The sequence below is a fragment of the Crocodylus porosus genome, unplaced genomic scaffold (genome assembly GCF_001723895.1).
Source record: "Crocodylus porosus isolate Cpor-Errol unplaced genomic scaffold, CroPor_comp1, whole genome shotgun sequence".
In the NCBI taxonomy this organism is placed as follows: domain Eukaryota; kingdom Metazoa; phylum Chordata; order Crocodylia; family Crocodylidae; genus Crocodylus; species Crocodylus porosus.
This window is the reverse complement of record NW_017728907.1, coordinates 6,708,247-6,724,036: the sequence shown is the minus strand read 5'-3', so window position 1 is coordinate 6,724,036 and position 15,790 is coordinate 6,708,247. Positions and strand designations below refer to the sequence as shown.

Below are 15,790 nucleotides of genomic sequence, written 5' to 3'. Positions count from 1 at the left end.
TTTAGTGGAGCATTGGCTAATAGAAAATCTGGAGGTGAAAAAGGTCTGTGATAAACCAGAAATCCTGGTTTTCTCTGATTTAAAAAAAAATCCCCAATTTTCAGTTAAAAAAGCAACCCTAAATCTACATTTTTCCGTGATTAAAATGAACCATCACTATATACACACACACACACACTCACACACACACGTACATATATATACACACATATATAATTTTAATAATAAAATAAATTCTAAATACCTATAAATCTTGGCATTTGATTTTGAGTTATTTTATCATAAAAAGTCAGAACTCTCCCTGCCTCCTTCACTCAGCAGGATGCAGATCCAGCTGCAGCTGCCCCCCCGCCCCGCCCTGCTACTTCTTTGTGGCACTGAGCAGCCTTGAAATGCTGGTCTGGTGCCCTGCCCATGCCATTACCCCTTGCTCCCAAGCCACAGGCCCCCAGGCCTTCTGGTGGCCCTCACTCCCTACCCACAGCCCCCTGCGCCCCCAGCCCTGCTGGAGGGTGCCCCCAGCTGTCAGGGCTGTGCAGCCAAAGACCCAGGTCCCCCTGCCCTACCCCTACAACAGTGCCTGAGCCCTGGCTGTTGCCCATGGGAGGCTGTGGCAGAGGAGAACGTGGAGCCTGGCTTCCTTTCCCCCATGGGTAGCACAGGCACAGCAGAGCCTGTAAGGCTGAGGCTGAGGCTGGGGTGGGCTGCCTGCTGTGGCCTAAGACCTCCCTGCCCTGCTGCCCTCCACCCGGCCCTTCAGAGCCCATTGAGTGGGACCCAGTGTGTAAGGGTAGAGCAGGGCAGAGAGGCTTGTGCCACCACTGGGAGCCCCACACTGCCATGGAGAGGCACTTCTTGCCTGCCTGGCAGGAGCAGGGGGCACAACTCTGCACCATGACCCCTACTGCTGCTGGGGAGGCAGGGGGTGCCTCGCCATGGTAGCGCAGGGCTCCCACTGGTGGCACTGAGCTTCCTCCCGGCACTGCCCTGACATGCTGGGCCCTGCTTGCTGGGCCATGGAAGCCCTGCGGGGAAAGCAGCAGGGTGAGAAGCCCTGAACATGTAGTGGGCAGCCTGCCCCCAGCCCCACTCTGTGCACAAATCATGGCCCCCCTGGAAGTGTGCACAGTAGCAGGGAGACAGCCACCCATACAAGCTGCCCACAACTCCATCTCACTCCTCACCTGGGCTCTGCAGCCAAACATGGCCCCAGACTCAAAACCCCATGAATCACATTGGCTGGGCAGCAGCCCCAGCCCCAGCCCCAGCCCCAGCCCTGCCCAACTCCCTTCCTCACTGTAGGGACGTCAATACCTCCCCCCCCACCTCAGCTTACATATGAAGAGCTGCGGGAGCTGCTTTCCAGGCTGCCTGGTGGCCATGTGCATGTGTAAATGGTACCCCCTGCCTGATCGCCTTCATCCCATTCACCCCAGCCCCTTGAAGGCTGGAACTGCCACCCTGCAAGGGGAAACCTGCCTTTTCCTGCATTTTTCTCCTGTGAAGGAGAAAATCTGGGTTTTTCTCCTCAAAATGAGAAAATCTATGTTTTACCACATTTTTCCGTGGTAAACAGAAAACCAGATCCCTGCTTAGCAGTAATCTTTGGTTTCAGGATCTTCGTTTATTACTCTGTTGTCTCTATTTCTGTCTTAATCATTACAGTGAGACAAACCTCACAAAGTCAGCAAAAAAACTCTCAGTGACTTCTGGGGAGGTTTTGGATTAGTCCTCTAAATACCAAAGGGACAAGAAATAACTATGCTGTCATTTTTTTACATGATTTGAACTAAAAGAAAATTATTTTTTATTAAAATATATGAGCATAATTTAAATAAATCAAAGTATTTGTGACAAAAGCATAATTCTATCTGTCTAATCCACTTAGCTCAATTTAAAACAAAGGGATGTAATAATACATCTGAGTTTCTTATTGTAGGTAGTGTCCCCACGCAAAATGAATTCATGTCTACAAATTGTAGCTGTTCCAGAAGGCTGTCTGCAATGGGCTAGCATCTAACTGAGTTTCTTATTATTTTTGTTACATTGTAAATATACCTGCAGTCTGGGATGAGCATAGAACTCATTTAAGAAATCCATAAGCAGATCAATCTTCAGAGAGCTGACACACAATACAACATGTTTCTCTGTCTGAGCTCTGTGTCGACTGTAGTTACCACCCGACTTTTGCCTCTCCATCCACAAATAAGCCAGCTGTTCAAACTGCAATGGATTGTAAAATGTAAATGAAACACACAAAATTAATATAAGATTCTTTATCATGATGAGTCGTTAATGTTTCCATGGTCTAATCCAGGTGCTCATTTAATTAAGGTCAAACTTGGATCCTGTTAGTCATTCTTGCTTTACAAGAGCAGCCATTTGAAACAATCTGGATGGAATGAGAGACTGGATGTTTCATTAATAAATCAGGATGACCCAAATGAAGCAATCAGAAATGCTGAGTATCATAAAACTGGATTAAATCATGATTTTTTTTTAATTTAAACAATAAATACTGCATCTCCTTATTTAGTTTCTGGTATTTAAACCTGAAGGCTCACATTTTCCATCCTTTCTCTTCCCCTCCCCACCCACCAAGTTAAAACTGATATTGTGATGTAATTATGTAATTACATGAATTCAGGAGCTGGGAATCTAAAAGATGCACCAATTTATTACACTTACAATGATTTAGTTGGGGCAATATCTCAATTCCCCTGCCCTCCCCGCCAATTTTAAGACTCTAAAGATAGTAGCATTTTATACAATCAAGTCTGTGAATAGTCTCTGTTTGGCATGCTGTATCAGTATTGACAACACTTAAATCTATGGTGAACAGGAACAATGCATTCTGTTCTGCTGCTGTTTCTGAAGAACTGCAGATGTTTTAAGTAACAGCTATAGCAAGTGTTAAACAGCATTTTTCCTTTGCCGCCATACTTAGTACACACTGCCTTACCATGAAACCTACTTTGTGATCCAATAAAGGAAAATCTAGGATGCAATGTGTTCTGTGATATAACCAGTCATTAAGAGCATATGAGCAATGTTTCAGTTAACTGCTTGTAAAAATATTTTATAAAGCTCATATAAACCATTTCAATTTTAAAAATGTTTAAAAAAAATACAGGTAAATGTTAACAACACTGTTCCCAAACAGGGTTGTTCTTGTATTCCCATTCTACATATGGAAAACTGACACTTGTTTCTAATCAATTCAGTATCAGAGCCAAAATATGAGATCAGGATATGTTCCCATGCCTCCATTCATCTTTTGCTCAGACCACAACACCGAGTCTCTCTCTATTTAAGTCTACTTAAATATTGTTGTTGATTAGCTATACATTGGAAACCTTTAGGATGCCGCACATGGATGCAGACCTCTTCTGCTCAGTCATCCCTATGATAAAGCTAATCAAGATTATATTAACATTCCAAACTAAAAGTTTTGAAATAATAACAATTCCAAGAAGAAATGTGACCTCGTTCATGGCACAGATCCTGGAAGCCCTGAAAGCTCTTGGGGTATCTTGGTTTCTGGTTTTTAGGCCTATGCAAATCAGCAACGATCCAATCTGACTTCAGATCTGGCCGCTTTGGATGGCCACGATCCAATCCGGAGCTCTGGACCGGGTTTCCACCTGGATCCGGCTGAAGCGGCTCCGAAGCTTCAGAGCCACCTTGGAGATCCAGCCATAGGGTATTACGGGGAATCAATGGAAGATCTATAACTTTGTTGTTTTTTGTCTGATTTGGATGAAACTTGGGGACAGTTCCCTAAAACCCCGCAACCAATCTTCTTGAAACTTGGCAGGCTTTGTGGTCTCAGCAAGAGCTACCACCCCTGCAGCTTTAACCCCACTATGTTATAACATATAGACGTGACAGGAGTTTTGTTTTCATGAATTTGGGGTACAGTTGCCCCAAAACCCCTGAACCGATCAATCTTCTTGAAACCTGGCAGGCTCTGTGGCCTCAGCAGAGGCTACCAGCCCTGCAGTGGTCACCCCACTATGTTGTAACACCTAGACGTGACATGAGTTTTGCTTTCAAGAATTTGGGGTACTGTTCCCCCCAAACCCCTGCAGCAAACTTCTTGAAACTTGGCAAGCTTCATCCTCTCTGTAGAGTCTACCACCTCTGAAAACTTCATCCAAATCAGACAAAAAACAACAAAGTTATAGATATTTTATTGTTTCCACATTATACCCTGTGTCTGGATCTCTGAGGCGGCTCCGAAGCTCTTCGGGAGCTCTGAACTGCTTCAGGAAGCCAGCGCTTCGACCCAGATGTGCTGCTTTGGACCTCAAAGTGTCTGAAGCTTCTCCATATCCGAAGCTCTCTCCGAAGCCTCGCACAGCCCTACTGGTCTTGGACAGGGAAACTGGGAATGTTGGAGGCCCAACCCTGGGTCAGTCAATACAGTGAGATTGCCACACAGAATGATCTGCAGACTCTGGGGGCTGGGACAGACATTGCATAAACCAGTCTGACCCAAATCAGCTAAGTATGATACTACATTCAATCAAGTTTATCTCAAACTGGTTTCAGCCATTTTTAAACCTGTTTATATGCACTGAATATCTGTTCTGTTACAAGTTTAGACCAGTTTCTGATCACTTAAACGGGTTTATGTGTAATGTCTGTCCCTAGCCCAGAAGCCTCAGGATCATCTATCTATTCAGCTGACAAATGCAACTTGCAAATAGCCATGAAATAATTTGGCTTTGACAAATTGGTATGTCTGATGAAAACCCTTTTTTCATATGAAAAATCCCAACCCTCCATAACATATAGAAATGCCAAGGCTTTTTACTGAAGTCAAAGTTTAAATCAGACTTTTTCCAGCTGAGGGTAAAGTTTACGCATTACACTTAGACAATACTAAGGGCACTTAAAATGCAAGCACCCACAGGTTAAAGCTCACCAGCACAGGCCCCAAGCTCCCACCTGGCTACCGCTTGCTCCGGCATGCCCATTCACTCCCAGTGTACCTGCCTCAGCCCCGCAGTATGGGGGGGAGCAGCGCACAGCCCCAACCCCACGCTTGCCTGTGGAGAATGTGCTCAGTGCAGGGGAAAAGTGCCCCCCCTCATGCCCAGTGCTTCCTGCTGCAACCTCTCACAGCCCATGCAGGGCTGTCCTGCCTCTCCACCATTTCACTGCTGCCCCATGGGGCAGTGGTGGCCATGAAGAGCAGGCACAGGCATCCCTGCATGGGCTCCGAGTGGCTGTAGCAGGGAGTACTGGCCACAGGAAGGGGGAGCAGCTGCTTTTCCCTTGTACTAAGCACCAGCTCACTTCCCAGAAGCTGCTGCTCAGAGCAGCGGAAATCGACCACCCCTCTCATCACTGCCATGCAGTGTTTGGTGCAGCTGTTTCACCACTGCATCTGGGCTGCCCAGTGCGGCAGCAGTGGCCATGTGAAGCAACTCTTAAGCAGCACAGAGGTGGCAGTAAAGCACCCACACCATGGCCTAACATGGCGCGGGCTCTGGGCAGGCAGCCACAGCATACACTGGCCAGCGGCAGTAAGCAGAGTAGCCGCTTTCCTCCTTGCTGAGCAGCAGCTTCTACCAAGCTGCTGCTTCCATGGCTCAGCCCTGATGGGAGATCCAGGAAATTGTGCGGGGCCCAGGCTAGCAGCGACGGCAGGGAGTCAGCTGGTGCTCAGCACTGGGGAAAAGCGGCCGCTCCCCCTTCCCACTCTGAGCCTGCGCAGAGCTGCCTGTGCCTGCTCTACTTTGCCACCACTGCCCCACAGAGCAGCACTGATGTGGCGAAAGGCAGGACAGCCCTCTACAGTCTGTGAGCAGCTGCAGCACAGGGCAACAGGCATGGGGAGGTGCACTTGAGTCCCATGCTGAGCACCAGCTCATCCCCCTCCAGTTGACGCAGGGCATGTGGGGTCAGGGCTGTATGCTGGCCCATGCCAGTACCGCAGCTGCAGCACAGGGTGCCAGGCAGGCAGGGAGGCGGAGGGGGATGCGATTTTTACTCGCGGTGAGCACTAGCTTGTTCACTGTGGGTAAGCTTGGGGTCGAGGCTGTGTGCTGCTCCCCACCTGTATCACGGGCCTGGGACAGGGGCACTGGGAGTGAGAAGGCACATGGGAGCCAGTGGCAGTCAGGTGGGAGCACAGGGCCCATGCCAGTATCCTGGGGCCAGTGCTGGTAGGGACCAGAACAGGGTGGCAGAGGCATGGGGTCCCAGCCAGCAGGGGCTCTATGGAGCAGGATCAGCTCCCCACTCCCCCTGCTGATGCAGCCCAGCCCAGCTCCACAGACCCCTACCAGCCCACGCCCCATGCTCCTACCACCCAACTCTGGGCACTGCTGGTGCTGGCCCCAGGACATTGGTGCAGGGACCATGCTCCCACTCACTTCCACTCCCCCCAGCCCCTTTCTCCACTTTTCTGCCCAGCCAGCTGTATTACATGGCTCACATACCCACATCCATACCCACACACACACACACACATCCACACACACCCATAAACCCCTATATTCAATCACTTCTGCATATATACCACAAATGCCTACGAATCAGGGCAAAAATATTTTTAAAAATTAAATTAAAACATATTATTATGGGTGGTCAGAGGTTAGGGGAAGAACTTCCAGTCCCAAGATGGTGGCCAGGGGGGAAGGGCACCTGTTAAGGGGTGGGGCTACCTATGCAGCTCTCAACAGCTTGCCAAAACTTGGTAAGCTGCCCTTCACCCAAAATAATTGTCTGCCCCTTGTCTAAATCTAACAAGTAAGTTCATTCTAACTCTAGCGTAGGAATGCAAGGAAAGAGAATCACAGGTAGTAGCAGACAGTGCACAAGATGAATGCAGCAGTCATGATTTGCTAGTGCTGTTTAAGTTAGTAATAAAATCCAAACCTAAACTGGGAATAAATTTGAACAGTATGCAAAGTCTATTGGTTCCATGGTATATGAAAAGCACCACCTGCTTACACAAGGATTTGAAAATTCATGCCCTGGTAATTTTGTCATACAAACATAGTCTACAAATATATTTTAAAAACAGGAAGAAAAGAAAGCTCCAAGTGTGATTGCAGAAAAGGGGTTAGGTATACAGATAGTAAGGGCAATTTTAATGATTATCAGTTTTTTGACATTTTTTCCCCACCAAATACTCTTAAATGGAAAACAGTTAGGGTTTACCTGTATGGGTAACACCACAAGGGCAACACAGATCATAATGACAACGAGCAGTTTTGAAGGCCATATCTTGGGTGTAACATCCCCAAAGCCCACAGTGGAAAATGTCACTATGCAGAAATAAAGGGAGTCAAAGAGAGTCAGCTTGTTTCCTGCTCGCTCCAGATGCTGAATTCCACAAATACTAAGTGAAAGAGAATGAATAGAGAAATGAAAAATAACACACACAACTTGGATAAATCCAAATTCTATGATGTTGTTACAAGTATAAATAATTATTTTTCTACAAAAGCATGCATTGCTTAGCAAAGACATATGTTTCAAGAATAGTTTTTTTCAGGTTCTTACCAAAATGTGTTTTTTAAATTATTTTTAAATGTAATTCATCATCAGTTTTAATTGTTATTTTCTCCTTATTTCAAAATGACAGCCTTGGTCATATTGCTAGATTTGATTAGTGGTAGGCATCAAAAAGTAAGTACTGTTACATGTAAATAACAATATGTATTGGTAATATTCTTTGTAACAAACAGCATACTCTGCAAGCAGTCAGAATTTTTTTTAAACCATATTTTATTTTTTGCAAAGATATGATTATTTTGTGGCAAAGAAACAGTGCATATCTTCTTTGCGCTTGGTAGTTTTCTGTTAGGTTACATCATTTTTGTGGAAAGAACTATTATCTCACACTACTGGAAATGGCAAGTGACAGGGGCCAGATGATTTTTTCTTTGTCAGTTAGTACACATCAGGATAGCTTGTGGAATTATCTCAAGTGGTCTACCAATATCTCTTGCTAATTTGATGCTGTGCTGAGAAAATGTGAAGTCTATTTTCAGTATATACAAACATCTAATATAGAAGTCAGTTAAACCAATGTATATGAATATGCCCTTAATTCTTGATGGGTAGATCTCATATTTGTAGAAACTGGAGTTGAAAAAAATGTAGGTTTGAAGTGCAAGAATTTCTCCTGCACCACAGTGGAGAGAAGTAGTTGGTTGTGGTGGTAGTTGGGTCTTAAAACTGACCTGTTTCTGACCTGGGTTTGAAAAGTTTCTGGCCGATGACCTAGTATACATGATGACTGTTTGATGCATGATATCCAGCTGGTAGCAGATGACCACTAGAATTCCCCAGGGTGAAAGCCTTGTATCACCAGGGAGCCCCAGTATTTATAACAGTGCTAGCAGTTACACAGCTCTGTTCTCCAGAAATAATTTACTAGTGGGCTGTGGCATTTCCATAACATATGGATCACATTCCTTGTTTCCTCTTCACAGTTCTAGCATTTGTAGTTTTCACACATCTCAAAATGTTCTAAAGATTATTTTTGTTGGAAAAGTTTCAGCCTTCAGTCAGAATTAATCAATTTATATTCCTACGCATTTTGTTCCAGATTTTTTCACTGAAGTGGCAGCTCAGATCTTTCCTCCATAATCACATTAGCTTATCCATTTTTAAGAAAAAGACAAATGTATATATTTTTGAAGAGGTGCATTTTGTTTTTGCCAATATGTCCTGAAAAGTTAATGAGAGGAATCATTTGGGTTTATCATCAGAGTGAAAAAGTTCAATTAATATGCCACTGATGCCAGGTAAGGAAGTCTTCAGTATGGCTTCTTTTTAAAGTCCCCTTGTATCAGGCTTTTTTTAGTATTTAAAATAAAGAACTTTCTCACAGGGAAATGCATTCTTGAAAAATAGACTATTGCAAAATTAATATGCCTCTACATTGCACCTGTTTTTGAATCAAAAGTGTGTTTGGATTCCAAACTCTTCTATTATCATTGGCTACCTTGGTGCTTTTCTCTCATTGAATGAAATTCATCAGATCCTGAGATCCTGCACGATATATTGGACATCTTTTTAAACAATTCAGACTTATAATACCTTCTACTTATCTGTAGAATTTGAGATGATAAGCTATAGTAATGGCTGAAGATACAGAAAATGTCTATTTTTAAAGTGTAGGACCTGATTCTTCCTCTTTTATATAATTTTACATGTTTGTAACTTTTTTTATAAGTGCTACCACATTTCAGTGCAGTCAAATAAATGATTTAAACATAAAATTGGTATAGCAGAGGCTTCAAAACAATAGGAAAGTCAGACAACACACCTATTAAAACAGAGATACAGAAGAACAAAGAAAGTAAATGCATGAAGAACAGTTTAAAAATCTACCAAAATTTCAAACAAAAAGGAGAAGTTAAAAACAATAACACCCATGATCTCTAAAGATTAGGAAAGATAAGCCTTGTTTAGTTACCATTTGAACTCTGGAGTGTTCAGCAACTTCATTTACTGGAAATTTTTTGTGTTTCCTGGCATCTGTGATTACTTATTTTGCATGTGCCAAACTACACAAGGGTTTTAAAAAAGCCTGTTTCTCCTAGCTATGATATCAAAAAATTTCAGACAAAAAAGGACTGCCATCTATCAACTGAGGACTGGTTTACTACAGCAGGAATGAACTGTTTCTGCCTAATTGCTTCAGTGGATTTCTATATGTTTGTGGGGAATAGGGATTGATTTTAGGAAGTATCCAACAGTTTAATTATAAATAATACTTTGATTGGAGTTAGCTGTAGTAGTTCAGTGTAGGGTGATACCTATAATGGTCAGCTTTTACCAGTATAGTGTCTCATACATTACCCATCCACTCTTCCAGCCAGCATTTCTGACCTGGTCAGGAAGAAGGGAAGATGTCCAGGGACTTCCCATGCCCCAGATATCCCTGATTGCCATTGGTGGCTGTCAGAAATCAAAACAGCCTAAAGGAGCTATAGCTTACTTTAGGATTACTCTAGGAATTAGGGAACATGGACATGTCAAAATTCCCCTTTATGCAGATGCTTCTCCTAAGTTATGTTCTCAGTTACAGCCAAATAACTAAAGAAATATTTTTTTATACCAGTTTATAAATTTTGAGCTGAATACCACAATTTGCAACTAGTATCATAGCGTAACAAGTGTCATAGTTGCATATTGTTCAGATCAAAATAAAATTTTGTAAAGAAGTGGATCACATAAATGTCTGGTGAAAATTAAAAATATCAGATGCTAAATTCTGGTATAGTTTATTCAATATTCTTATCAATATAGACTTGTTTTTAGCAGAGCTATTAAGTATTTTATCTGGAAAATTTAAGATCTCAGTGGAATGTGAAAAGATGAGCTTAGTTTTTGTTGGTTTGTTTATTTTTTAAATCTGATTTCCATTAATTTGTGAGCATCCTAAGGTAGGAATCAATAATTGTTGGGGAGCAAAATCATGCTCCAGATGAAATTAGATTTGAACCATGCTGTTGCAAAAAAGCTTAGATGGAAAAATCTAGCAGCAGCAAGGGTAGCTTATATTGGGATTTTAAAACAACGTGTGTGTAATGTCATCTTTTATAATTATGTTTATCATGCTACTCAGGGTACCAGATAGTTTAGCACCATTCACTCAGAGGTTCCTGGTGCAAAGCTGCTACAATCTAATAGGGCACAGCAAAGGGTCACAACAAAGACATAAAGCTGAGAAATTGGAGAAGGGATCACGAATCTGGAACTGATCAAATTGAAACACTGGAAATGAACTTTTCCAGGAAAGATCAAAATTAATAATTGTTCTCAACCAATAATTTGATCAGACCTACCTAAGCAATATAGTAAAAGGCTATAACGTATGCAGACATGCATTTTTTTGCTATAGAAATAATTATACAGTGAATTTCAGAGGTGTATGAAAAATGTATGATGCACCTTGCTTACCTCCTCTACTTGAGGCAGTCTCATTGTTTGTACAAATATTGTGTGTATTATGCCAATCACCAGTCTAAAATGTTTGAAAGGAAACCTGTTACTTGGATGAGCTAATTAACAAAAATGTTCTTTGGAGAAGACACTTTGCTGATATTCTTAGTATTTAGATAAATAAAGTAGACAATGCCATCACACTATGCTGTAGAAACATAAAACAATAACATTTATATGTGACTACTGGCTTCATGTTTAGACAGCACAGTGATGGGGGTGCATGAGAAATATATTTTTTAAAAGGTTGTAACTCTGCAGATGATACTGAAGCAAATATCTTGTGGGAGGCAATGAGGAATTTTCTAGATAAAGTCTTCACAGATTTGACCCTAGGAACACTGCTCCCACCCTGGGTTAATCATTAATTGACCAATGAGACCATTCATTGTGTTTGCTTGATTGATTTTAAGATTGTTTCAAGGACGCCTGTATGTAGAAAAATGTTGTTTTCTGTCTTTACGGGAATGGTATCAGTCATATTTCCCATCAGGGGAAAAAAAAGGTAGAAAAATGTTTTTTGCGTGGGTGGAGTAACATTTTATGTACAAATAATCTGAAACAGATGTCTTTGGCTATACTTCACGTAGAGCCCAACACTACATCATATGCTGATATTGACTTCTTAAGAGCAGGCACTTGAAAAAAACTTTGATTTGACAATAGCAGGAACTACCAACTTTAAAGAAAAATTGATGTTTGGCAAAGTTTGATTGTTAAATTCTAAACGTATGCCCAGGAGGAAAATACTGAAGATTTTTAATCTTTAAATTGTAAAAGAAAAAGTTGGCTTTAATATGGGTCTATTTTGTCTTAATTACCAGGCAATACTTGAAGATTCATATGCTCAAACTAAAATAGGGCTGGAAGGGACCTCACAAGGTCATCTAGTTCAGCCCCCTGCTCACTGAAGGATCATTCCTGACTAAACCATCCCAGTCAAGTGTCTGTCTTGACATTTTCCAGAGATAGAGATTCCACAGCTTTCCTAGGTAGCCTATTTCAATGCTCTGCCACCCTTATAGCCCTAAATTTCTCCTAGTCTCCATCCTAAATTCCTTCTCTTACAGTTTGAGACTATTGTTCCTAGTCCTATTCCCTATCGCCAAAGAGAAAAATCTCCATTCTGTCTATAATCACCCTTCAGGTCTTTGAAGACTGTTATTAAATCCCTCCCTTAGTCTTCTCTTCTCCAGGCTAAATAACCCTAGTTCTTTCAAACTTTCTTCATAAATCATGGTTCACAGGCCCAAATCATTTTTGTCATCCTGCACTAGGCTCTTTCTAGTCAGTCCACATCTTTTGTGAGGTGTGCAGCCCAAAACTAGACAAGAGTACTCCAGGTAAAAGCAGGATTGGAAAATGACACTTCTGTTAATGATACCCAGTATATACTGGCCTTTTAAAAAATACTTATGTATATATGTAGGTGCACATACACATAACCATATGTATGTGGGAGGGTATGTGTGTTTACATGCACAGGCATGTGTGCATTTATCTATTTATTTTGCAACAAGAACACACTACTGGTTCTTATTCAGTTCATAGTCCACTGCAACCGACACGTCCTTCTCTGCAGTACCACGGTCTAACCAATTGTTCCTCACTCTCTATTTGTACATGCAGTTATTTTTAGGTATAGGACTTGTCCTTGTTGAATTTCATCTGATTGATTATTTTTGGATAATTTCTCCAATTTATCTAAGTCATTCTGGACTCTAACCCTACCCTCCAGCATGTACAACTCCACACAACTTGGTGTCACCCACAGATTTGCTAAACGTACACTCCATCCCATCATCCAAATAATTAATAAAATGTTAAATGATACCAGACCCAGAACTGACCTTTGGGAAATCTACCTGATACCTCTCCCCAGGTAGACTTTGAGCCATTGGTAACTATGTGCTAAGTATAATGATCTAAGTAGTTGTGTATCCACCTTACCTTACTTTCATTTAGTCTGTATATCCTTATCTTAGTAATGTAATAGCTGTAATAGTTTACAGATGATGTCTATATTCTAAATTTGCCATCTCCAGGTCTGGCACACTCAAGCTGGTATCACAGTTCTGGGTGAAAAACAGTATAGCTATGTCTACATGGATGGGTTTAATTCACTTGGTGGAATGTTAACTGGCACAGCATTCATCAGTGTTAATTACTCTGCTCCAAATACCAAAGGATGCAGCTATAGAGCTTCTGGTTTCAGATGAAAACGTATTAGAGCAATACAGTGTTATTGAGGGAGCCACCACTTGGGGACAGTAAGTTTACTATCTACATATAGCCAAACTGACACATTATGGGAGAAGGATATTAGGAACTTGCAGAATTTGTATAATCATTCAACACTTCAAAGCAGTTGGCTGAATTAACAGAATGAGTAATGTTCACTGTTGGTGTGACTCCTCTTTAAACACTCATATCAGGGAAGTGACAACAAGGAAAACATTATTCAATTATTCATTCACTATACTGGATTAAAAAGCAAGTATCTTATACTGAATGATAAATTATAGTTGTCCTCTGAAGTCTAAATATCTATTTCCTTTAAGAATCCATTGCTTTAAATGTTATGGTGTGTTTCTACACAGCCACTAGGGGGAGAAAAAAGTAACTAACCCCTCCCCCTCCAAATTATAACCTGATGCTTGCCAATACTTTTGATGTTGGTGTAAACCATGAAGTAAGTTAAAGAATAACAAATTTGACAATAACCAACAAATTACAAAAGGCAAAGTGCCAATTCCTGGGAAATGGAAAGAAAAAGAGAATAAAGAGGGTCAGAAAATTATGTTTTTCTTCACATTTCAATTTTTCTTTCTTTTTTCTTTCTTTTTTCATGTTTATGTACATTTTTCTCATCTCCTGCATTTGAACATTTCAGTTGCTCAAAAACAAATGTGTCAAAATATTGCCAGAAACAAAAATATTTCACTGACACTTTCAGACTTTTGAAGAAAATTGATTTTTTGTTGGTGTGTTTTAATATTTCCATTCAGTTGAAAAGTAATTTTCCATCAAGAACATTATGACAGAAAGTTTGGACTAGCCCAAACAGAGCTGCAATTTCTGATATTAAAATAACAAAAGTGCAGTTAAAAAATATTTTAATCAGGTAGTCATGTAGCAAAATTGTATTACATTTATAAAATAAAACTATAGTCTCAGTCCTGCACAGCAGTACATGCGAGCAGCTTTGTAAGCCTGTGGGAATTATTCTATTACATCAAAACTTTAAAGAAACATAATGAGGCATTTGAAAAAGTATGCAGCCCATGCCATAATGAGGCATCTTGTAGGCAGCCCATGCCCCCCCACTTTTTCTTTTGTTTGAATATTATACCTGCTAATCTTATACTCAAGTTTTTTTCAGTCAGTTGTAATGGGTTTGCCCATAATAGGTGGCTACACAAATGCTCTGATGAATTTTGATTAGAACACATTGGAGTAAATTCAATTAATGAGTCTGCTGGAGCTTTTTAATTAGGGCACTCCAGCATGCTGCAGCATCTGATGTATTCAGCATCCCTCATTCAATGAGCTTTAATTAAAGTGCCCCCACCACCATTTTGAAATGCAAGACACTGAATACATGAGATACTGTTGCATTTTAATTAGAGTGGATCCCAAGAGCTGCTCTTTTTCGAATGCACTCCCTCCCTGCACCCCAGAGCATGTGTATAGGCACCCAAACATCCTGGTGACTGAAGGGGTATTCACTGAAAAATACTAAGAACTGATTCCAAATTCACATTTTTTACTTTTCAGAGATACGAATCTATATATTTTTCAGCTTTTCTCCTTCACTCCTTGGTATTGTTATATCAGACAACTTCATAGAAACCTCAAGATTTTTTTTCCAAATTCATTTCATTTCACCAGTATTTACCCTGTCTTGTTTCTGTATGTGACTATTATTTTTTATCACCTAGCCTAAAGATCCTGAGATGAACAAATTCCAACTGACTCTAAAAATTTTTGGATCAGGCCCTAAAAGTCAATGCAGTATAAGCTTGGAATGTTTCTCAACAAAACAGTACTTATATTGGCAACTCATAATAGTTATTTTATAGCATCTCCCTAGGCCAATTTCAGATACTAATTCTGCCTTTTAGCTAAAAAAGTAACTCCCTGCTTCCCAATTTAATCTTTCTAAAACTGTTGTTGTAAAACAAAAGTCTGACAACTCCACAGCTGCTTATCTACCATGTCCCTGAGCCCCGGTGCTTTCCTCATCAGAAGCCAAATATCTTAATAGGGAGACATAATAGGCCTGCTGCAATATAACCACCTTACAGATTAATACATCTGTGCAAATTCCAATGAATCAATTTGGTTTTTATGTTATTTTTTTCAGATGTTAATTTTATGAGGGTTTTTTTCCCATCTATTTATGAAACATTAATTTTGATTCATGGAAAAGGCTAGCAAAATTGCCCAGGAAATGAGGTTCATTATGTAATGCTGTTTTTTTCTGGAAGACATTCTCCTGTAGAGTTCCACTGAGAGCTAATGTTTATAACAGCTGAACTTGTAAGAGAAAACTTCTATTAGTGAACCATGTGACTTCCAGTAATTTCAGAACAACATTTTAAAGTAACTAGTGAAATAGCATTACCCTGTACAAATATTTACTATACCATACTGATTATGACCCTTTCTGTTAATGCTGCTGCAATATTTTGTGAGAAAGTAGAAGTAAAGCAACATTGAAAAGACATTGATTTGGAGGGTCGCACTAATATAGCTGAAGGCCAAATTTGGCCCAATACCTAATCTAGAGGAATTGTGCATTAGTCAACCA

The 15,790-nt window shown here is 40.9% G+C and overlaps 1 protein-coding gene across 3 annotated transcripts in view; it reads right to left on the bottom strand.

Moving 5' to 3' along the window:
* The window catches only part of KCNT2 (potassium sodium-activated channel subfamily T member 2), a 259,822-nt gene that overhangs the window by 149,194 nt on the left and 94,838 nt on the right, over nucleotides 1-15,790 (bottom strand). For all 3 annotated transcript variants that reach the window (XM_019530701.1, XM_019530703.1, XM_019530704.1), the window contains exons 9-10: nucleotides 7,177-7,357; nucleotides 2,059-2,223 (exon numbers count right to left, since the gene is read on the bottom strand). In XM_019530701.1, coding sequence (XP_019386246.1) covers nucleotides 2,059-2,223; nucleotides 7,177-7,357 — 346 coding nt within the window. The remainder of the gene's footprint in view (nucleotides 1-2,058; nucleotides 2,224-7,176; nucleotides 7,358-15,790) is intronic.